At 41.8% G+C, this 23915-nt stretch overlaps 2 protein-coding genes and 1 pseudogene across 14 annotated transcripts in view; 1 reads left to right on the forward strand and 2 right to left on the reverse strand.

The window, feature by feature from the left end:
• RSF1 (remodeling and spacing factor 1) overlaps positions 1–17271 on the reverse strand; it is a 160925-nt gene extending 143654 nt beyond the window's left edge. For both annotated transcript variants that reach the window (XM_008960238.4, XM_003808137.5), the window contains exon 1: positions 16848–17271. In XM_008960238.4, coding sequence (XP_008958486.1) covers positions 16848–17034 — 187 coding nt within the window. In that variant the 5' untranslated portion in view covers positions 17035–17271. The remainder of the gene's footprint in view (positions 1–16847) is intronic.
• On the reverse strand, positions 9397–16841 carry LOC129393395 (small ribosomal subunit protein uS10-like; annotated as a pseudogene).
• A 135-nt stretch (positions 17272–17406) lies between the features above and the next one.
• Positions 17407–23915, forward strand: part of AAMDC (adipogenesis associated Mth938 domain containing) — a 51307-nt gene continuing 44798 nt past the window's right edge. For 2 of the 12 annotated variants that reach the window (XM_063608677.1, XM_055094724.2), the window contains exon 1: positions 17414–17548. The gene's annotated coding sequence lies outside the window, so the exon portion shown is untranslated. Of the gene's footprint in view, positions 17549–23915 lie in introns of all 12 variants that reach the window. The other 10 variants (XM_063608678.1, XM_055094718.2, XM_055094719.2 and 7 more) reach the window with 8 other exon arrangements.

A 23915-nucleotide genomic window follows, 5' to 3' on the forward strand; every position in this document is an offset into this window, starting at 1 on the left:
CTTGAATTCCTGAGCTCAAGCGATTCACCCACCTCGGCCTCCTAAAGTGCTGGGATTACAGGCATGAGCCACTGTGCCTAGTCAAGAGTGAGTTCTATCACAAAACAAATACCCTAATAAAAACTGTTATGTTGGCTGGGCGTAGTGGCTCACGCCTGTAATCCCAGCACTTTGGGAGGCCAAGGCGGGTGGATCACTTGAGGTCAGGAGTTCCAGACCAGCCTGGCCAACATGGTGAAACCCTGTCTCTACTAAAAATACAAAAATTAGCCGGGCATGGTGGTGCGCACCTGTAATCCCAGGTACACAGGAGGCTGAGGCAGGAGAATTGCTTAAACCTGAAGGTGGAGGTTGCAGTGAGCCAAGAGCACGCTACTGCACTCCAGTGTGGGCAACAGGGTGAGACTTCATCTCAAAAAAAAAAGCTGTTATGCATGGCCAAGTGTGGTGGCTCACATCTATAATCCTAGCGCTTTGGGAGGCCAAGGCAGGAGGATCATTTGAGGCCAGAAATTCAAGATCAGCCTGAGCAACATAGTGAGACCCCATCTCTAGAAAAATATAACTAAATTAACTGGGCATGGTAACATGTGCCTGTAGTCCCCCCTACTTGGCAGGAGGATCGCTTGAGCCCAGGAGCTCAGGGCTGCAGTGGGCCATGTTGCACCACTGTACTGCAGCCTGGGCAACAGAGCAACACCCTGCCTGAAAAGAGAAACAAAAAACTGTCATACTGAGCAGTTTCCTGACTGGTGAACACAATGATGTGCTGGGAAGGTGACATGCCCTGATTCTACAGGGAGAGTGCACAGAAGCTCTGCATCCAGGACCCTTCCAGACCTTGCCCTATGTGTCTTTTCATCTGGCTGGTCTTATGTTGTATCCTTTATAATAAAGCCATAACTGTAAATAAAGCATTTTCTTGAGTTCTGTGAGTCATTCCGGTGAATTACAGAACCTGAGGTGGGTTATGGGAAATCCTCAGATTTGTAGCCTGTCGGGTAGAAGGGCAGGTAGCATGGGGACCCCACCTATAGCTGGCATGTGAAATGGGGACAGTCTTGTTGGTGACATTCTACCTTGTAAAATGATGGAACCATCCTTCACTAAATAAATGGCATGAGACCAGCCTTTACTTATAGCTCAAATAATATTACAGGTCTATATAAGCACATGGTGTCTAATAGTTGGAGAGCCAGCCACGGTGGCTCACGCCTGTAATCCCAGAACTTTGGGAGGCCAAAGTGGGTGGATCACTTGAGCCCAGAAGTTTAAGACCAGCCTGGGCAACACAGTGAGACTCCATCTCTAGAAAAAAAAAATTAGCTGAGTATGGTGACACATTCTTGTGGTCCCAGCTACTCAGGAGGCTGAGGTGGAAGGATAGCTTGAGCTCAGGTCAAGGCTGCAGTAAGCCGTGATTCCACCACTATACTCCAGCCGGGGTAACAGAGCAAGACCTTGTCTCAAAAAAGGCTGGATAAAGAGTTGTTCCTCAGATGGAATTCAAGTCAAATTATATTTCTTCTAGACAATTTTTCAAGATCAATCAGGAATCTCTTTACCAACTTTCAACCCCCACAAACACACATATCACTTATGTGTACTTCTCATCTACAATGAACTAAATCCATACTATATATTAAACATGTGTTTATTTATCTAGAGTGGTATTTCAAGTTATTGGAAGCTCTCGTTTGTTTCTTTGTGGGGAGAAAGGAACAAAAAGGATGTCCAATAAGTATCAAATCTCTGTACCTAGCAGAAAAAAGCAATCTCTAAAATTACAACAAACTTTTTTTTGCAAATAAAAATGACAGAATGTCTTGGCAGGGCACAGGCTCGTGCCTGTACTCCCCATGCTTTGGAGGCTGAGGTGGGTGGATCACCTGAGGTCAGGAGTTCGAGACCAGCCCAGCCTACATGGTGAAACCCTGTCTCTACTAAAATACAAAACTTAGCCAGGCGTGGTGGCATGCTGAGGCAGGAGAATTGCTTGAACCCAGGAGGCAGAGGTTGCACCACTACACTCCAGCCTGGGAGAGAAAGCGAGACTCCATCTAAAAAAAGAAAAAAGAAAAAAAAAGAAAAGACAGATTATCTCACTAAAGAAAACTTTACCTATAAGAGAAAACAATTGGGTACAAATGCCAAGATAGTTAATTAAAGTTAATTTTAATTACCTTAAGTACATAAATAAGGCACTCTAAAAAAATTCTTCTTAAAAGCATAAATGTTAAATGCATACTTAACGTTTATACAGCATATATATACATGTATGTAACAACTTAATTCACAAAAACAAGAATTGCAAAATATGATATATTGCTATAATCTGTTTATTCAAGTAAGCTTTTAGAAAGCTATGAAATTAACATGGTAGTGCTTCAAATAGTACTTATATGTAAGTTACCAGAATTCTGATTGTTTAAAACTAGAAAGTCACATATTTTCCCTATAAACAAATGCTGGGTCTTTTCAGCTGTTTCCCTCCTCAGTAAATGGAACTACTAACTACCCACTCTCCAAGCCAGAAGTCTGGAAATTAATACTATTCCTACTCAAAACACTTTGCATCAATCCATTAACTAAGTCCTTATCTATTCTACCTGCAACTTCTCTTTCTCAGATCTAGCCTTTTCTCTCACTCCCTATGGCCACTTCCCCAACTTTCTCACAATAGGAATGTAATATTATAACAACCTCCAGCTGGTTTCCCTATCACCACCCCAAAGTGCCCACTGCCTTTCCAACACCCCAAAAGAATTGTTTCAGAAATGAGAATTTCAGGTCACCCCGGTGAAGATCATATAAATCCATTCAGAGAAACTGGGGTGGGGCTCTTAGAAAAAAAAAAGGTAAATAACAGAAACGGAATAATGACTTTTCCCTCATGGTGTCTTGGGAAAGATAAATAAAAAATTGAATTTTTAACTACACTCAGAGGATTCAAATAAAAAGTAATAAGCTTAGAAGAGGTTAATAACATATGCTTTTCATGCAGTTAAGACATGGTATAACCAAATAACCCAAAAAATGAGTTGAGTGATTACCCAAAGATTTTCCATCTCAGGCATCTCAGGTACTATTATAAAACCCAGCCTGGGCTACATAGCAACACCCATCTCTATAAAAAAAGATTTTTTTTTTTTTTTAACTAGCCAGGTGTAGGGGCACAAGTAGTGCTAGCTACTTGGGAGGCTGAGGCAGGAAGATCACTTGAGTCCAGGAGTTCTGTGTTGCAGTGAGCTATGACTGCACCACTGCACTGCAGTCTGGGCAATAGAGCAAGACCCTCTCTCTAAATAAAGAGAAAGAAAGAAAGGAAGAAAAGAAAGACCAAAGATGGGGAGGACCCAGAAGGAAACACCTGAGTCATTTAAAAAAAAAAAAATTAAATGAGTGAAAAAACAAGGGAGGAGGGGGTAAGAATTCAGTAATGTATATCTTTACAAGCTATATCCAAAAGAAAAAAGTTATACCCTGAAAAATGTCTAGCAAACAAGGGATGAAGAGAAAATCTAAAAATATTTTGAAATACATGACACATTCATTCAGCTAACAGTTGAGTATCTACTATATGCTAAATACTAGGCTAGAAATAGAGTGAATAAGAGAAAATTAATTCCTTATAGAATTTATTGTCAGTCACTGGCATGTTGCCTTTATTTAATGTGCTACATTTTTACTTTAAAGAAGGGAAAAATACATGCAAATCATTTATAACTCCCAATCTAATTTTCTCATATGGTCTTAAGTTCCTCAACCACAAACCTTATCAGAAACCTAATGTATACAGTTAGGTAACTATTTCCCATACATGCCACATTATCAGAAACTTCTATGTCTTTTCCCATGCCGTTCCCTGCCTCGAATGCTTTTCCAACTTTTACTCAACCATTCAAATTTCCATAATGCCTACAGTTATGTTATGATTTCCCCTGGCCAAAATTAGGTACTTGCTCATTTATATTCCCAAAGCACCCTAGAATTACTCTAAACAGTAGTTATACTTTGTATTATAACTGCCTGCATAACTATATTCATGCAAACAAGATCAAGCAAACATGATACAAATATCTGCTGTCTACAAGAAACAAAATTTAGAATCAAAGACACAAGGAGGTTAAAAGGATGGAAAGGAACACACCATGCAAAGTAAACAAAAGACCATGCAAAGTAAACGAAAGACAGATGAAGTGGCTATGCTAATACCAGACAAAACAGACTTTAATCTGAGCATAAATATAGAGTTTAAGACAAAATTTGAAGTATTAGGAAAAATAGGTAAGAACAGACATTCCTGATTACACATTAAAATCACTGATGCCAGGGCCTCAATCCCCAGAGATTCTGATTTCAATGGAGCATTGTTAAGGCCTAGGCATCAGTATTTTTCAGAGGGATTCAAGGGCTTCTAATGCACAGCCCGTAGTTAATGACACACGATTATCATAAGGGCTGAAAAACACTGAACTACAAGGAAAAGACAGTTGCTTTAATTAGGGTAAATGGAAGTCATGGCAGTACAGGAACACACCCTGGAGGCATTTGATAACACAATGCACAAAACTTGTATAGGTACAGGAGACGAAGTCTAATTTCCAAAATATTCAAGAAGAAAATTATTTCGTCGAGCCAATCCCATTAAAAAATTTTTTTTAAATAAAAAAATTAGGCTGGGTGCGGTGGCTCACACCTGTAATCCCAGCACTTTGGGAGGCCACGGCAGGTGAATCACTTGAGGTCAGGAGTTCAAGACCAGCCTGGACAACATGGTGAAACCCTGTCTCTATTAAAAATACAAAAATTAGCTGGGCATGATGGTGCGTGCCTGTACTCCCAGCTATTCAGGAGGCTGAGGCAGGAGAATCACTTGAACCCAAGGTGGAGGTTGCAGTGAGCCGAGATCATGCCACTGCACTGCAGCCTGGGCAACAGAGAAAGACTCTGTCTAAAAAAACAAACAAACAAACAAAAATACAACAACAACAACAAGAAAATTATTTCAAAGTGTGAGGAAGACTAGGATTTTCCCAAGCAATGATGAAAAGCTGGTTAAGATTCATGTTCAAATATCAAGGAATTCAACTGTACCTATGACTTGTAGTTCTTTGGTTTCAATATATTTTAGTATCCCATTCAAATATTATACCTTTTAAAAATAATGTTCATGCTAATAAAATTAAAACTTTTGAAGTAAAAAGAGGTGAGTGGGGAAATATGCTACGTTATCTGACTCAGAAGCCTAAGTGTTCAGATCATTGCTTAGTGTTCAGACCACAACCATAGTACTGTGGATCACACTACAATCATTTTAAGAGCATACCTGTGGGGACAAAACACTGGTTAAGAGTTGGGCTCTGAAGCCAGACTTACCCAGTTTTAAATTCCCACAGCATTACAAGTATCTTTTAATCAAAATTTTCTCCAACCCTTTAACACTGTGTGACTTCAGGCAAGTTACTCTACCTCTCTAAATAGTTTCCTTATCTATAAAATGAAAATAATGACACTATAAATAGAGTGGCTCTAAGGATTAAATAAGATAATCTTGGTAGATGACTTTATCATGGAGTCTGGCTCAACAGTAAGCTCTGATAATTACAACAGTACTACTACAGGCATTTAACCTATAAAATTATGGTAAAGCATGCATACTACAAAGCCCCTTATTTTTGCATTTTTGTAATCTATTTTTCTACGAAAGATAAGAATGGAGAAGATAATTAAGGTTTAAAGGGGAAGTCCAAAATATGGGAAAATAGGACACTAAAGGAGTGAGATATAGTTATCATGGTGAATACAACTAGGTAATAATAGAAGATAGGGTATAAAATGAAAAGGCCATGAGGCAAAAAGATAGCAAGGAGAAACCAGTTGACCACAGTCAAAATTCATAGGACAAAAAACCTCTAAAATGAGGATTATGGAATGTCTGAATTCAGATGCCAAACCAAGTTAGTGCTGCTGTAGATGGTTTATTTATGGTTCTGATAAACTGGAGGTTGGCAAGACTTTAATGGGAATATAAAGTAAGCTCCATTATACTTCTGATTAATCAAAGTTTTCCAATATTACCATCTTGCTATATCCCCAAACTCCAAATACCAAAAGCAAGTTAGAATGGATTATTTGGAATAACTCATTCTACCTAATTTTCTTTTCCTAAAACACTTTTAACATCTAAACATTGAAGAAGTGGCAATTATATTTATTTGCAGAGCCAACTGTGAAGATGCTAAGGACAAAAGGAAAAGAGTAAGTATCAAACTCCCTGAGATATCTAGCATAACATATGCCTAAGCTTCATAACCAGGACTGCACTTTTGCTGCAAAATACACTGATGACCAAGGCATTTAATCCCACTTACTAGTAAGCTATTATCTAGTACATTCTTTCCCAGTCCTGTGTCCTCTAAGTAACCTAAGTAAATCTTTTAAGTTCTACCTTTAATAACTACATCCTTTCCCATCTGAGTACATGGCATCACCATTCATCCAACCTTACCCTCACCTAATCAGTCCACGTGGATAAGACTTTGAGGCCAGTATAGCAGCAATGTTACAACAACTCTTACCCTCACTACCAATTACCATGTCACATGGCTCCCATCCTGGCATTGCCTTATGACAATTAGGCAGAGGTAGCCGTGGCTACTCTTGAATGAAAGAAATTTAGTTCAATGTAATGTCATCACCTTGTTAACAAAAAAGCTTTTAGACTCACCTAACCCAAGAGGAGTAATTAATACTAAAACAGTTGGATGTAAAATTAGATCAATACTGGGGAGACTACTGTTCCACTAAGTTTCATTCACAGGACATTCTAGGCATTTAATTTGTATTATATTGGTTCCTTTTTATTTTTATTTTTTGGGGGGGGGAGAGGGGTGGAGTCTCCCTCTGTTGCCCAGATTGGAGTGCAATGGCATAATCATGGCTCACTGTAATCTCTGCCTCCTGGGTTCAAACAATTGTCGTGTGGCAGCCTCCTAGGTAGCTGGGATTACAGGTGTATCCCACCACATCCAACTAATTTGTATTTTTAATAGAGACCAGGTTTCACCATGTTGGCGAGGCTGGAAATTTGTATTATACTGGTTCTAAATGTATTTTCAAACACAGAGATCATCATCTGATAAGACTTCCATCTTCATACACTGGAATAAAGATCAGCAAATTTTTTTCTGTAAAGGGCTAGACAGATAATAAGTTCTTCAGGTTTTGAGTTTTGTTTTTTTCTGAGACAGTGTCTTGCTGTTTCACCCAGGCTGGAGTGCAGTGGCATGATCAGCCTCAACCTCTGGGACTCAGACAATCCTCCAAAAGTGCTTGGACTGCAGTATGAGCCACCATACCCAGCCCAATACTTTAGGTTTTGAAGTTATATGTTCTCTGTGACCATCACTCAACTCTGCCACAGTTGTGTGAAAGCAGCTACAGACAACAGTATGTAAACAAATGAACATGGCTGTATACCAGTAAAACCTTATTTACAAAGATAGAGAGGACAGGCTGTAGATTGCCCACCACTGTACTAAGCTATCACAGACTAGGCTTTAACTTCAAAGTTTTAGAGCAGAACATGGTCCTATAGTAAGTTGAGGAAAACTATTAATTCCACAAACATTTACTACATATTTGCTATTACCCACCAATTGCTGGTGATAAAATAAAGTAAGAAACCCTGTCCTCAAAGAGTTTACCATCTTGAAGGCTAGGCAGTAACTGCAAAAAGTGTTATGAGTACTGTGGCATAAAATCTACAAAGTGTACATGCAGGGTAAGGAGATTGAAGTGGTTAATTTAACTTGAGAGACAGAAAGAAGGAAATTTTCCACAGAGCATTTGATGCTTAAAGAGCAGACTAATGACGGGTACAGTGAGCAGGCAAGGGAAGGAAGATGGGGATGGGATATTCGACTCAGAGGCAGGAGGATGAAGAAAAAGCATAAATGTAAAACAACCTTTCACATCTTCAGAGATGTAAAAGCAGTTCAGCGTGATTAAAACTAGCAATGAGAACAGAAAAGCAAGGTTGAATATAAAAGGGGATAAACAGACTCAATATAACTTGGTATCAAAGAAAGTGTCAGAGGCTAAGGTCTAGGATGCCTCCTTGGTTTCTGATCTGAGTGACTTGGGTAGATGATAGTAACATTCATTTAAGAGGTAATTCAAGATTAAGAATAAATAAATAGGCTGAGCTTGGTGGCTCACGCCTGTAATCCCAGCACTTTGGGAGGCTGAGTCAGGTGGATTGCTTGAGCCCAGGAGTTTGAGACCAGCCTGGGCAACATAATGAAACTCTGTCTCTACTAAAAATACAAAAAATTTTTAGCTGGGTGTGGTGGCACATGCCTGTAGTCCCCAGCAACTTGAGAGGCTGAAATGGGAGGATCGCCTGAGTCTGGGAGGTAGAGGTTGCAGTCAGCAGAGAATAAGCCACTGCACTCCAGCCTGGGTGACAGAGTGAGACCCTGTCTATAAAAATAAGAGTATATAAATACAAGCAGAAATTCAATTTTCCTTTTATAAAGCCTCTTTAGAAATCTAGTTTTAAATAGTTTTTTGGTGATTATCAAAGAAATGCACAATTAACATAGAAAATGAAATGTGAAAAAATATAAGAAAAACCAAAGGGAAAAAAACTATATAATCCTACTATTCAGAAAATGATTAAGATAAACATGTACAAATACTGGAGAAAAAAGCTTAGAGTCTAAAAATAAATACAGACTCAACCTTCACTACGAAAGCTTTCTGGAGGAACTCTTGCTTACATGAGCCATATATACATTATATACTTCATGTTGCTCTTCAAGCAATCCTTGTTCAACTACAGGAGGCTGAAGCCTGGTCTGTCTGCTGTCAAGTTTTGCCCTCATGCTCTTCTTTCTTAAAATCAGTTTGGGCTGGATGTGGTGGCTCACGCCTGTAATCCCAGCACTTTGGGAGGCCGGGGCAGGCAGATCACTTGAGGTCAGGAGTTTTTGAGACCAGCCTGGCCAACATGGCGAAACCCCATCTCTACTAAGAATGCAAAAAAATTAGCTGGGCGTGGTGGCGGGAACCTGTAGTCCCAGCTACTCAGGAGGCTGAAGCAGGAGAATCACTTGAACCCAGGAGGCAGAGGTTGCAGTGAGCTGGGATCGCACTACTACACTCTAGCCTGGGTGACAGAGCTCCATCTCAAAAAAAAAAAAAAAAAATCAGTCTGGTGTAGTTTCTGCTTGCTGTGCCCTCACAACTCATGTTCTTACACTGAAAAGATCACCTTAATTTTGGACAAACATTCTAAGCATAACTTTTAATTCTTGCTCTTTGTCCAGCCTCTAAACTGGTAAGATTAAATAAACACTGCAAATTCCCCACCACCTCATCCCTGCTTCTTCTGTTTATTAACAGAAAGGCACAAATTATGAAATAATTTGCTAAAATCAGAATATCTTACACAACTTACTTTGAGAGAAACCAAATTTATTTGATAAGTATTTTTAAATGAATATTAAAACTTACTTAATTCTGAGCAAAACATGAAAGTAGTCTAATGATGAATGGGATCAAGTCTGCCATTTATAATTTTTTTTTAACAACTGGTAATCAATTTATTAAAATAGTTGACTTAAGCATCTGCAATGGTGACTTTCACCTCAACTCCTGGCTCAAACTGATGGAAGCAATCTGCTTAACAATCTCAGAAGGACTGTGCAAGTCAATGAGTCGCTTGTGGATTCTCATCTGGAAAGGATCCCATGTCTTAGAACCTTCACTACAAGGACATTTTCTGTAGTGATTCTCAAAGTCTTGGTAGGTATTCGAACTGGTCCTTTCACTTGGAGATTCTTTGCCTTTGCTCCTCTGATGAAGTCAGCACACACCTTTTCCAGGGATTTTATGTTGCGGCTCGTTAGAGTGATTCAATTTCGGTGAACTGCCACCTCCAGCTCCACGCGTGTTTTTCCGGTAACCTTCAAAGCCATAGCTGCTGCACGGCTTCCTGACCGACTTGTTCCTCGGCGAGAGCGAACAGCAGTGAGTAAGGAGCAGGAGCCTGCGGATCACCGATCCGCAGCACCTACCACCGCGACTTCCTCAAAGAGCGGCCATTTATAATTTGTAAAAGGACACACACACACACACACACACACACACACACACACACACAGAGATAATGGAGAATTAATACAATTTAACACATCCCTAAACTCAGGATAAAAATAAGAAGTGGCTGGGCACAGTGGCTCATGCCTGCAATCCCAGCACTTTGAGAGGTGGAGGTGGCTGGATCACCTGAGGCCAGGAGTTCAAGACCAGCCTGACCAACATGGCAAAACCTGTCCCTACTAAACACATAAAAATGAGCCAGGCATGGTGGTGCATGCCTGTAATCCCAGTTACTTGGGAGCGTGAGGCAGGAGAATCACTTGAACCCAGGAGGCAGAGGTTGTAGTGAACCAGGATCGTGCCACTGCACTCCAGCCTGGGCCACAGAGCGAGACTGTCTCAAAAAAAAAAAAAAAAGAAGTTTTGGCCACAAGTGGTGACTCATGCCTGTAACCCCAGCACTTTGGGAGGCCGAGGTGGGAGTATCACCTGAGTCCAGGAGTTCAAGACCAGCCTGGACAATACAGCAAGACCTCATTCTCTACCAAAAAAATTTTTAAAAATTAGCTGGGCATGGTGGCATGTGCCTGTAGTTCCAACTACTCGGGAGGTTGGGGCAGGAGGATTTCTTGAGCCCAGGAATTCAAGGCCCTAACTCTGGGGGGGAAAAAAAAAGACAGAGTCTCGCTCTGTCACCCAGGCTGGAGTGCAGTGGCACCATCTTGGCTCACTGCAACCTCTGCCTCCCAGGTTCAAGCGATTCTCCTGCCTCGGTCTCCCGAGTAGCTGGGATTACAGGCGCCTGACACCAGGTCTGGCTAATTTTTGTATTTTTAGTACAGATGGGGTTTCACCATGTTCGCCAGGCTGGTCTCAAACTCCTGACCTCAGGTGATCCGCCGCCTGGGCCTCCCTAAGTGCTGGGATTACAGGCATGAGCCACCGTGCCCAGCCGAAAAAATACATTTTTATAAAGTAGGCATTCACCTCAGAAATCCTTTGATAATGTTTGAAGCAATACCAGTTTAATACTGTTTAAGTCAGTTTCCTCTATTATTGTGGTTCAATTGTTTAGTGACTTGGAAACCCCCAAAATATGGGTTTTTTTAAATTTCAGTGCCTCCTTTCTTCCTAACACACTGGTGCAAACCTCATACGGAGCACACTGGAGCTAGCAGGCACTGCAGTTTATGGCATACAAGTGAAAGAAAGCGTAAAATGGAAGAAGCAGCCCCTTCAAATGGCTAAAGGTGGTGTGACTTCAGACATGAGGATCAGGAAATGGAAGTAAAGGGGAAGTGGAAGAGTAAGGAGAGAATGCCTGCTGTTCTCTCTAGTTTAGGCATCAATTTGCCTGGAGGCATTGCTTGTGCCCAACAGTACAAGAGCGAGCAAAAATGTTTAAAAGTTAGCTAATGCAAACCTAACTTACAGATATGACCATATAAAGCTAAACAAATTATAAATCAAAGCCTGCTAGAACATATGTAATTACAAAGTGTACATTATACTTGCCCATATAATTAAATGTTTTTAAAAGAAAATAGAAAATACCCTAATACCTTTTGTGGGATCTACTCTACAATAAAAACAGAAAACAAACAAAAAAAGCCAAGCATAATATATTAAGACTATACCCATCAGGTAGAGTAAAATTTTATTAAATCTAACAACACACATAACTGTCTTCCTTGAATACATGATTCAGTTTAACATGTACTTTAGGCCTGAATTATTCTTTTTCATATTGCATGTGGTCATACATCTCACCATAAAATTGTTAGATAATTTTAGTTTACAACTGTAGACTAGAATGCACCGACTATTGCTCCACTTGATAAAATCTCAGAGAAAAAAAACTAAGTCTTTGAATGATGTCATTAGTTTCAAGCTCAGTTTAGCTATTTCTTATTAGATTAGAAATTTCTTTTAAAAGGCTCATGTTTAATGTTTTTTTAAAAAAATAATCCCCACAATATTTACTGTAGCTACATCTGTACATAGCAGATGCTCAATATATATATTAAGTGAATAAACTCACTAATAAATGCTTGCTTACCTTCTTACCGGTGAGGTCTGTTTAAGAACTTAACAAAACATCTAAATTTAAGGCAAACTTTTTAATCATTAAAAGACTAAAAAGTAAGCCAGTTTGCATTAACAGGCTCATGTTAGCCAGACAAGTCCCTCTGTCTCCATTACCTCCTAGTTCCTAGGACAATGACAACAACCTCCCTCCAAACCTCCGTAACTTTACTCTATGACATATCGAAAATGGTGGAGATGAAATCTATTTCTCTCTTTTCATCTAATAAGTGCCCTAAAGAATATTTGCTTTTTCAAACGCAGAAGAGACACAACTAAAAAGTTTCAACCTAACCAGGCTCTGGCCCCAGCAATACTACTATTAATGTATGTATGCCCTACCAGTGTCTACCACTGTAGACTCATGCAACCTCTAGTACATGCACCTGGTAAAATCTTTTGTTTAAATCAACACATGTGGCCCCAGTTACAGTAATCACCTTTCCACTTTATCAAATGCACCTAAAAATATATTGTTACACACAGATCAGTTACAGTACCAGTAAGAGAGACCATAGTAAGTTATAGTTACAATTCCAGTTAAAAAGGCATTTTTTTAACATTGATATTTTGACTTCCAGTTAAAATTCAAATCATTAAATGCAAAAATGAAACAAAAAACTAATGGCTCAACTTACTTAATATCATACAACTAATTCAGCCAACCATAGTATAAACTATGAGAATCCTAACACATTATCTGTATTTAGCTTAATAAATTTATTAGATATATGTAACATCTCAACCAATATCCAGACTGTTTTTAAAGAATACAGTAGTATAGTTTCCTCTTGAAAACAAATATTCTCTGCAGGAGAGGAAAGATACTTAGGAGCCTTGGGTGTCAGGGATCTCACAAAGTCAATGTCGACTTTATCCATAACCACCATCATCTACCTCCAGTTAGGAGAAACCTGGGGAAGTCCACACAAAGCACAGAATTGGGAGGACTAAAGTAGACTGCAGGGAGAGGAGGATAAAACACCACCTTCATTTGGCACATCCTTTTATAACTAGTATCAACTATAAATCTAAATTTTTTGTTGACAATTTCAGCATATATGTGGGTTTTTCAAATAAGAATTTGACTAACACCAACAGTTAGCTGTATACACTTGAAATCTCTCTCTGTAGCTTGATTTTCCTCCTGAAAAATAAAGGCAATGACACAATAGTCCCTTCTTTCTTGCCCCGAAATTCAATGATAGTTTCTAGAGCAAAGGTTCTCAAACATTCTAGGTTCACGGCACCCTCAGTATCTCAGTAATTTTCTCACAGCAGCCCTAGGCCAGAAATAACAACACTTCCACTTATTAAGTAGTCAGTAGCCATGTGAAAAAATAACCTAGCTAAATTTCAACAAGTAATGTTTTTACTTCATTCTTAACCATAATTACTTGTGAAATGTGTATTACTGTTGGGCACTGCACAACTTTTCAAACCTTGGAATTAGAGTGGATCCTGCTATCCTCTTTCCTGCTGCATACTGACTTTTTTGTGAATTTTACCACAGCAACCGCTAAAAACCCAGCTTCACAAAGACATATCATCTATAGAAATGTGGCACAACCTTGAAACCATGAAGTAAGTCAAGGCAGTAGCTCACCTGGCAACCAGCAAATTTCGGCTACCACTGTATCCTACTTGAAAATTTAAACTATCAGATGGAGTTGGCAACAATGCTCTAGGGTGCCTTGGTGCAGTTTGGAAACCATGATACTATGGCAAGGTATATAATTTTGTGGCTTTGGACTCAGACTTGGGTTGGAAATCATATTCTACCATTAACTATAGACTCTTAAGCACCTTAATCTATTGAGCCTTAGTTTCTATGCCTGCCAAATAGGAATAATACTATCAACTTCAGAGAACAGTTGCAAGGAACTAAATCCATGTCTTTTAACTCTTGTACACTACAACTCTTTCCCAAAAAGACTCAGTTCAAATCTTGTTGGCTGAGCCACTATCATTTTATCAGCTATTTGAAACAGGCTGAAAGTTTGTAATAGCTGATAAAACGACAGAGGTTCACCCAACAAGCCAACTTTCATGATGATATCACGGTTCATCATCAAAGTACTGAAAATCGTTTCCCTGCACAGTAACAGCATTTCACCTGCAGAGACTTCTCATTTGCCAAGTGTTCTGAACTGTGTAACATTAATTAATAATTATTCTAAGATCACCTTATGATAGGATCTATTATTATCAGTCCCCTTAGCAACTCTATACCAACGGTAATGCAGTGGCTGAAATAAATGATCCTTCTTAGCCCAGGTTACCTGTCATTTTTACTTACTTAGTGAACCACTATTCAATTCAACTGACTCTAATATTGTATTCCTGTGATATTAATATAAACTAAATGCACTGGTCAAAATACCTAAAATAAATGTAGATTCAAGCAATCTCATATACTACCCAAAATACCACGCCATCCCAGAAAACCTATGCATTTCAACTTGGTCCAAAGAAATTACCAAAACAATTTACTAGCCATCCTTTCCCCAAATGCCCACAGTTCGTTCTCTGAGAGATACATTACTATCACTTCCCAAGGCATCCTAAAAGCAACTTACTAAGGCATCCTACTTCACAATGACTACTTTCTTAAAAATTAAAAAACGGGCCAGGCTTGGTGGCTCACGCCTGTAAAGCACTTTGGGAGGCCAAGGTGTGTGGATCACGAGGTCAGGAGTTCGAGATCAGCCTGGCAAACATGGTGAAACCCCGTCTCTACTAAAAATACAAAAATTAGCCGGGCGCGGTGGTGCACACCTGTAATCCCAGCTACTCGGGAGGCTGGGGCAGGAGAATCGCTTGAACCTGGGAGGCGGAGGTAGCAGTGAGCCCAGATCCTGCCACTGCATTCCTGCCTGGGCAACAGAGTGAGACTCCGTCTCAAAAAACAAATAAAAATAAAAAATATAAAAAAGAATGTAAATACAATTTGATAATGAAATTACTACAATGGGAGCTTAATTTTTAAACAAATTCTGTGAGAAGCCTTTATATAATGTAATTAGTCACCCTCCTATTTTGTACTATTTTTTAAATTAGCCTTTTGTAAGCCAGTTTGTTACAGGTAGAGGTGATGTGGACAGGTAAGAACAGATTACTAGGCTTGTATTATAACTGCTGTATTAATTTGAGTCTTCGGTAGCCATAACATCATACAGATTCTTTATAGGTAATATTCTGAAGAACTTCATACTTGGCGCTTCCTAGCAATGCAAATAAATTCAGTTAACAGAAACTTCTTCATTTACATAGAGAATAGAAGAGCGACCCTGCTTTCTTGGAAAGGAAACAGCTATCTGTCTTGTACAATAACCAATCCACTTTGGCCAGCTAATATGGACAAAAAAAGAGACCTATTTGGAAAACGTTTCTTCTCCAGCCAAGGGCTGTTTCCAGATAAAGGCAATGCTCAGAGTATAACAAAAAAGCCTTCTCTGAGGAAAGAAAAGTGCCAGAAAAGGAGAGGCAGGGATCGGGAATAAATGGGGGTGAGTATAAGCACTCAGTGTGAAGGCTGGAGGCAGCAGGCGCAGCGCTGAGATGCTCCAGCAAAAGAACCAGCAGCAGCAGCAGGAAGTTTCAATGGGGCCGGGCAGAGCATGCGCCCTGCACCCGCGCGGTGGCCTTATGTGGAAGGAGCACCACTTGCGAACACCAATAATAGACCAGCCGCACCAGAGAGAGAAACATGAGCAACAAGCACCTTCTTCAACTGTTTCCCCCTCCGTCAGAGCCCCTCCTCCAGCTTACATACTAACCACCCCACCCTACCGTGCAAATGGGAGGGAGACGACTTCTTCGCCTAAGCCCGGCTGCCAAGATGAAGGCGGAAGGGATTGGAAAAGTGGGGAGATGCTCGCCTATTATTTTGGGGGAGGTGGGGAGAGGAAGGAGAACTATGGAGGAGGAATTAACCCTCTCCTCTCCAAAGTGGAGCTGAACCGACTTCGCCCCCCTACCGAGAATGGAGAAGAACCCCCTCCCGTGGGGGAGGAGCAGACCTCCCCACTCCAAGGAAGGAGTTTTAGGGGTTAAAGCAGCCCTCGAGGGGAAGGGAAAAGGGACAAATCTCTCAGGGGAGTTCCCAACAGAGGGAGGGAGAGTTGAGTGTCCGCTGGCCCCCGCCCACCCAGGTGAAGGGAGATAAGGAGGTGTCCGGAGCAGCCGAGCCCAGCCTTCCCCGAGATGGTCGGGAAGACTGGTGGGAGGAGGGGAGGGAGTAAGGGTGGGGAGGAGGAGAAAAGCGCAAAGCTGGCCGGAACCTGCGCTCCCCTTCCCCCGCCGCCAAGGGGGAGACGGGGTGGGGGGCCGCCCTCCGCCGCGGAGAAGCAGTCCCCGGGGCTGCCGACCGGCACAATGACCCCTCCCCGCCTCCAGCCCACACCTAGCCCGCAACGCCTCCACCTCAGCTCCCCTCCCGGCCGAGTGGCCCTAGGGGGCCTCCGCCCCGCCTCCCCACTGCCCAAGACCCCGGGGGCTGGGCGGAGAAGACCAGCCCGGCGGAGTTGCGTCCCAAGGGGAAGACAGAGCCGCGGAGGCCCGAGCCGCGAAGAACCGGGGCGCCTGTGAAGAGCGGAGAGTAGGAGAGCGCCAGGGCCGCTTCCCGCCGGGCGTTCGGGCCCCTCGCTTACCTTCTCCGTTGCCGACGTCCGGCGGCGGCGCCTGCAGCACCCGCTCCAGCTCAGGGAACGGCAACTCAGGCAGGTCTAGCAGCGGCCCGTAGCGCTCCAAGAAGGAGCAGACTACCGCGAAGTTGGGGCACGAACCCGGGCAGCCCGGAGGAGCCATCACCGCCGCCGCTGCCGCCGCCGTCGCCATTTTGAACTGGAGGATGGAGGAGGAGGCGATGGGGGGGCGGGGGAAGTTGGGGTGCCGAGGGATGGCAAGGCAGCCTTACGGACGACAGGAGGCGCTCTCAAGTGGGCTCCTCTGCGGATCCCAGCGTCTCAGGGACGGCTCCGCGATCCCACAATACATCGGCGGCCCGGAGCAGTCGAGAACCGAGTCAGACGGGAGACAGAGCGGCCCTCTGCGCCTTTCACTTTCCGCCCCCTTCTCTCCTCCCCTTCGGGCTTGCCACTGCCTCGTGTGACAGGGGGAATGAAAACAAGGGAAGCGGGGCGGGGAGGCGGGCTGGAAGCGGGAGGGGCGGGACTTCTCGAAAACTGGCCAATGGACGCAGAGGGGGCGGGGCCTCGGGCGCTGTTCAACTGCAGGGCGTATTCCCGGAGGGCAGTTGGGGAGCGCAGATCCCGGAGCAGCGCTGGGAGCGTAAGTGCGGGCAGAGCACTGCGCCGTTTGGGAACGCAACTTTGAGGAGACAGTACGGTGGGTGAGTTTGCGGGGGAATCCTGAAACTGGGCCACGAGATGGTGGAGAGGTTGAGGAGAATTAATAAACAGAAAAAGGGAATAGGGCGGGGGAAAGCACAGTTGTGGGAGAAGGTTGGGAAGGGGAAAGGTAGAGATGTGCCCTTAATTAGGGGCTGGGCTGGGACCTCGGTAAGACGTCTCTGTGGAAGTTTGCCGACGGGGTATTGCTCTCTGCTGGGGTACAGGAATCGCAGCTTTGCTGGAAAAGCAGGATCTGAGGGAACGGAACTCTGGGGGAATCGTCGGAGTGAGGAGTTGGGGCCCTGCTGGGAGAAGAGGATCTGAGGAGACCAGGCTCTGCTAGGGGGCCATGGTGTGAGGGGAAGGGGTTCTGTTCAGGGACCAGAATCGGAGTGTGGGCTGGGACTCCATTGAGAGGCCGAACATGACAGGAGACGGTGGAGCAGCGAAAAGTTTGTTAGAAGACAGGGTTCCACTTCGGGGCGGGGCGGGGGGCAGTGAACATTCCCACAAAGAACGCCAGAGAGAAACTACCAATAATGTAAAATAGAATGTGCAGCCTGAGAAGCAGCAGTACACGTTATGCTTAGAAGCCTGAGCTTTGGATTCAGCCAGGCCTGAGTCCTAGCGGGGCTACTTCATGACACTGTGGAGGTTTCTTTATTTCTTTGAACTCCTTAGAGTGGGGTGATAATAGTACCTACATCATACGGTATTACTAGATAAATCACAGTAAAGTGATTAGCACAGTGCCGTAGCACATAGTGAGTACTTAAAAAATATTAGTTATCAAAAAAGGAGTTCCTATAATTTAGACTGAATTCCGCTATATTTATTTAGTCTATAATTTATTACTTTGAGAATTTTCTGAGTGCATTTAAAACTCAATGTAGTACCTAATTCCTAAAAAGAATTTGGCCGGGCGCGGTGGCTCATGCCTGTAATCCCAACACTTTGGGAAACCGAGGTGGGTGCATCACCTGAGTTCTGCAGTTCCAGACCAGCCTGGGCAACATGGTGAAACCCCGTCTCTAGTAAAAATAACGAAAATTAGCCGGGAATCCTTGGGAGGCTGATGCAGGAGAACACCTTGAACCGGGGAGGCGAAGGTTGCAGTGAGTCGAGGTCGCGCCACTGCACTCCAGCCTGAGCGACAGAGCAAGACTCCACCTCAAAAAAAAAAAAAAAAAAAAAAAAAATTTGAAGCAAGGTACAACACAAACCATGTAAAAAAGAGAAATCTGTAATTATAGAAAGATAAGAAATAGATGGGCAAATAATTATATGAGTAACAGGGAAAATGGTCACACAAACACCGAATTTTTTTCTTCATTTCCAGGTTTTAAAAAGGGGAAAAACCATAAGGGTGTGTATTATTCCCATTATCTAAAGAAAGAATACTCAATTTATCAAGAGAAAAATTCTATATTGTAAGAAGAATTTATTGCCTTGAATAGTGATTCATAGTCTTGAGTGGTATACAAACCGTTTTTAAAGGAAAAAAGTTCTTTTGAAACTTGGCAAATACTTTTGAAAATTTCACTGTAAGAAATACTGATGTAAGAAATCAAAGTCTAAAGAACACTGTAAATGTACTTAATGCCACTGAAGTATACACTTAAAGTGGTTAAAATGGCATATTTTATGTTACATGTATTTTACGACAATAAAAAAGTTTTTAAGAAATTAAAATCCGCCGGGCGCTGTGGCTCACGCCTGTAATCCCAGCACTTTGGGAGGTCGAGACGGGCGGGTCACGAGGTCAGGAGATCAAGACCATCCTGGCTAACGCGGTGAAACCCATCTCTACTAAAAATACAAAAAATTAGCCGGGCGTGGTGGCGGCGGGCCCCTGTAGACAGCTACTCGGGAGGCTGAGGCAGGAGAATGGCATGGACCCGGGAGGCGGAGCTTGCAGTGAGCCAAGGTTGTGCCACTGCACTCCAGCCTGGGCGACAGAGCAAGCCTCCGTCTCAAAAAAAAAAAAAAAAAAGAAAAAGAAATTAAAATCCTACTTCAGGAAAATATCTTTATGGTTATGAATTATCACTGCCAAAGAAGTTTTAATTTAATGAGTGGGAAAATATTGTTTTTAAGCAATTACTGAAATGAAACACAAAACTAAACTAAAACATTTTTATAGAATTCCCAAACTGGCAAGTATATATCTCTTGACCCTGGGGACCTGAAGACTCCAGTTTAAGAATAATCTGGGCGAGGTGGGGTGGCTCATGCCTGTAATCCAAGCACTCTGGGAGGCCGAGCAGGAGGACCCCTTGAGCCAAGGAGTTCGAGACCAGCCTGGGCAAGGTAGTGAGACCTCATCTGTAATCCCATGTAGTTGCCACTGCACTCCAGCCTGGGCGACAGAACTACACCCTGTCTCAAAAAAAAAAAAAAAAAAAGAATAATTTGACCCAGAATACAGTTTTAACAACAGTTTTGTGGAAACATACAAAGACTTTCATATACTGGTTACTTAACTGACCTTAAATAAAAGCCAGGTACAGGATATTTTAAAATAAAATTGTATCTTTGTGAAGGAATTTCTATGGAAAGAACCTTCAAACCTAAAAGGAAGATTTATTATGTGAACCTTGCCTGTACTTTCTATCTTTGCTTCTAGCTTTTGCAGCACTTCACTTCCCACATTCCAGTGAGGTTGTGAAATAACATTCTAAAAAAAAAAAAATAAAGCTTTATTACTATAGTTTTCTTTTCTCACTGCTCACACTGTTAGTCAAACAGACTGATAAATAAAGGTTAGAGTTTCTGCCTTTTCTGATCTAGATCGGCAGGGAAACAGAGTCCTTTGGCATCAGAAAGTTATATCCACCCAAAGATAAGAAGTGTTTTGCTACAAAGCAAGGTTTAAGCATGCCTTCCTTCACTAAAGTCTGTTCTTGAAAATAAATGACACACACCCATAATGCTATCATCACTTCTTGCTTTCCTAGGCTAAGAGAAATTGTGGAATACAGAGCTTAACGACAATTTATGTAGTTATATAAGTGAGTTATATTTATCAGACTGGAATGTAAAGGTGCAAAAAAGAGTAGCTATTTTTAAAACCTGTATTTGATTTATTGCTACTGCCATGAAGAGGCCTTTAAATAAGCATTAAGTTACACTTGGTTCAACTTTGTTTATGAATAAGAAATTTCTTAAGATATTTCAAATTTCATGTCCTATTAAGGGGAAATATTTTGCTCAATTAGAATTAATGGCTAATTTATTAAAAATAGCAAAAAGTCAAAAACAACACAAACATTCATCAACAGAAAAATATAAATTGTGATATACTACTCAGAGTAATACACACTGTTGATATACACTACAGCCTGGGTGAATCTTAAAAACATGTTGAGTAAAAGAAGGCAGACACAAAAGAGTTAGGTACTGTACAATTCCATCAATATGAAGGTCAAAACTAATCTGTGGCAATAGAAGTCAAAGTAGTTGTTTCCTTTGAGCTTGGAAGGGTATTGACTAGAAAGGGGCACAAGGGGACTTTGTAGATAGTTTCTATATCTTGATTGGCAAGTTTATTTCTCAAAATTCATTGAACTCTATAAACACTGCATTCAACTAAATGCGATGCAATTATGCTTCAATTTTAGAAGTTAATGGTTTATTCCTATATAATCCCAATTAGCATTGGTACCAGTCTGTCTTTTATACAAATTTATACACATTTCTGTCTCCTTCATATGTTATCTTTGCATTTGTTACATAGTTTTTTTGTTGTTGTTGTTTTTCTTTTTGAGACAGAGTCTCACTCTATCACCCAGGCTAGAGTGCAGTGACACGATCTCAGCTCACTGCATGCTCCAACTCCTGGTTTCACGCCATTCTATTGCCTCAGCCTCCCGAGTAGCTGGGGCTACAGGCGTCTGCCACCATGCCTGGCTAATTTTTTTTGTATTTTTGGTAGAGATGGGGTTTCACCATGTTAGCCAGGATGGTCTCGATCTCCTGACCTCATGATCTGCTCACCTCAGCCTCCCAAAGTGCTGGGATTACAGGCATGAGCCACCAGGCCTGGCTGCTTTTTTTTTTAATGGATATTATAAGCTCAGTAAATGTATATTGAGGCAAACTGAATTCCATTTTAGAGCCAATTTGGGGAATTCCTAATCAAGGATGAGCAAATTAGGTTTATCTAAAACTCACTTTAAAAAAGCTGAAACAAGCTGCGCACGGTGGTTCAAAAAAGCTGAAGGTATATGGACTTAATATTACATGTAGTAAAAGCTATTAAGTGTCAACAGAAATAGGAATCTCTACTCTTTGAGATAGTTTAATAAGAAGATGTATGAAAATAAAAGGAAGCCCTAATACAAACAAGATGTAAACCAACCATTTTCTGGATATTTGTCTTGATAACTGAATTCTGTGTTACAACAGAATTCTATTCATTGAAGAAGACACCTTTAGAAGTGTCTTACTACCCATTTTTTTGTTTTTTTTTTTTTGAGTCAGTCTCACTCTGTCGCCCTGGCTGGAGTGCAGTGGCACGATCTAGGCTCACTGCAACCTCTGCCTCCTGAGTTCAAGTGATTCTCCTGCCTCAGCCTCCCAAGTAGCTGGGATTACAGGCAAGTGCCACTACATCCGGCTAATTTTTGTATTTTTTGTAGAGACGGGGTTTCACTATGTTGGCCAGGCTGGTCTCAAACTCCTGACCTCAGGTGATCTGCTCACCTCGGCCTCCCAAAGTGCTGGGATTACAAGCGTGAGCCACCGTCTTACTACCCATCTTTTTTTGAGACTTATGCATGAGTCTGTTCTCTGACAAGCCTGGCTAAGATTGGTTTCTCTGATGGAGTAAAGATTTTTACTGAAAAGAAAAATGAGCGGGGAGCCAGATGCAGTGGCTCATGCCTATAATCTCAGCACTCTGAGAGGCCGAGGTGGGAGTTCAAGACCAGCCTGGTCAACATGGTGAAACTTCGTCTCTACTAAAAATGCAAAAATTAGGTGGGCATGGTGGTGCATGCCTGTAGTCCCAGCTACTCGGGAGGCTGAGGCAGGAGAATCACTTGAACCCAGGAGGCAGAGGTTGCAGTGAGCCAAGATCACACCATTGCACTCTGGCCTGGGTGACAGAGTGAGACATCATCTCAAAAAACAAAAACAAAACAAAACAAAAAAGATGGGGGACAGCCTGTATTATTATGTTTTATGTCTTTTAGCTATGTGTCTATGTTTTAAATTTTTATTATTAAATAATTCAGAACAGGGATAATCATTGGCAGTTTGACATCCTATACAGCAAGGCCTGATATTCACTTGTATGAACCAGAAAGGCTGTACTGACTGTTAAACTGTTAAGATACTGTATTTACATGCCAGTTGCAGCATAGTCGCTACCCTGAGCCTCCCAAGTACACTCCTGCTACACTGGCTAGCCAGTCTGTCTCCAACAACACCCAGCAACCGAACCTTTGAAACAGACACACCAGACCCTATAACTGTATGCCTGCAAATCAGATAATCTCAATGAAATGAACACATTTCTAGAATAACATGAACTATGGAAACTCACTCAAGAACAACTAGAAAATCTGAATGAACCCATAATAAGTAAAAATACTGAATTGGAGCTGGGCGCAATGGCTCATGCCTGTAATCCCAGCACTTTGAGAGGCCGAGGTGGGCAGAACACCTGAGGTCAGAAGTTCGAGACCAGCCTGGCCAACATAGTGAAACACCATCTCTACTAAAAATACAAAACTTAGCCAGGTGTGGTGGCACACACCCGTCGTCCCTGCTACGCAGGAGGCTGAGGCAGGAGAATCACTTGAACCCAGGAGGCAGAGGTTGCAGTGAGCTGAGATGGGGCCACTGCACTTCAGCCTGGGTGACAGAGCGAAACTTGTCTCAAAAAAAAAAAAAAAATCGAATTGGGAATTTGAAATTTGCCCCTGGCCCCACCCCCCTCAGAAAAGAAAAAAAGCTCAGATTCAGATGGCTTCATGGTCAGTTCTACCAAAAGTTGAAATAGGAATTAATACCAATGCTTCACAAATTCATACCAAAAACTAGAAGAGAGGGAACACTTCCCAACTTATTCTGTGAGGACAGATTTTCCTTAGTAGCAAGATAGAGAAAAATATCACAAGGAAAGCCCAATACCTCATGTGAATCTAGCAAACACAGCAATCCTCAATGAAATACTAGCAAACCAGTTCCAACCACATATAAAAAGGATTATACACCATAAACAAGTGGGATTCATCCCAACTATGCAATATTGGCTTAAAATCTAAAAATCAATATATTGTAATATATTTACAGAATAAAAGAAACAACATAGTCATCTCAATAGATGCAGAAAACTCATTTGACAAAATTCAATATTCT

Source organism: Pan paniscus, chromosome 9 (assembly GCF_029289425.2).
Source record: "Pan paniscus chromosome 9, NHGRI_mPanPan1-v2.0_pri, whole genome shotgun sequence".
Lineage (NCBI taxonomy): Eukaryota > Metazoa > Chordata > Mammalia > Primates > Hominidae > Pan > Pan paniscus.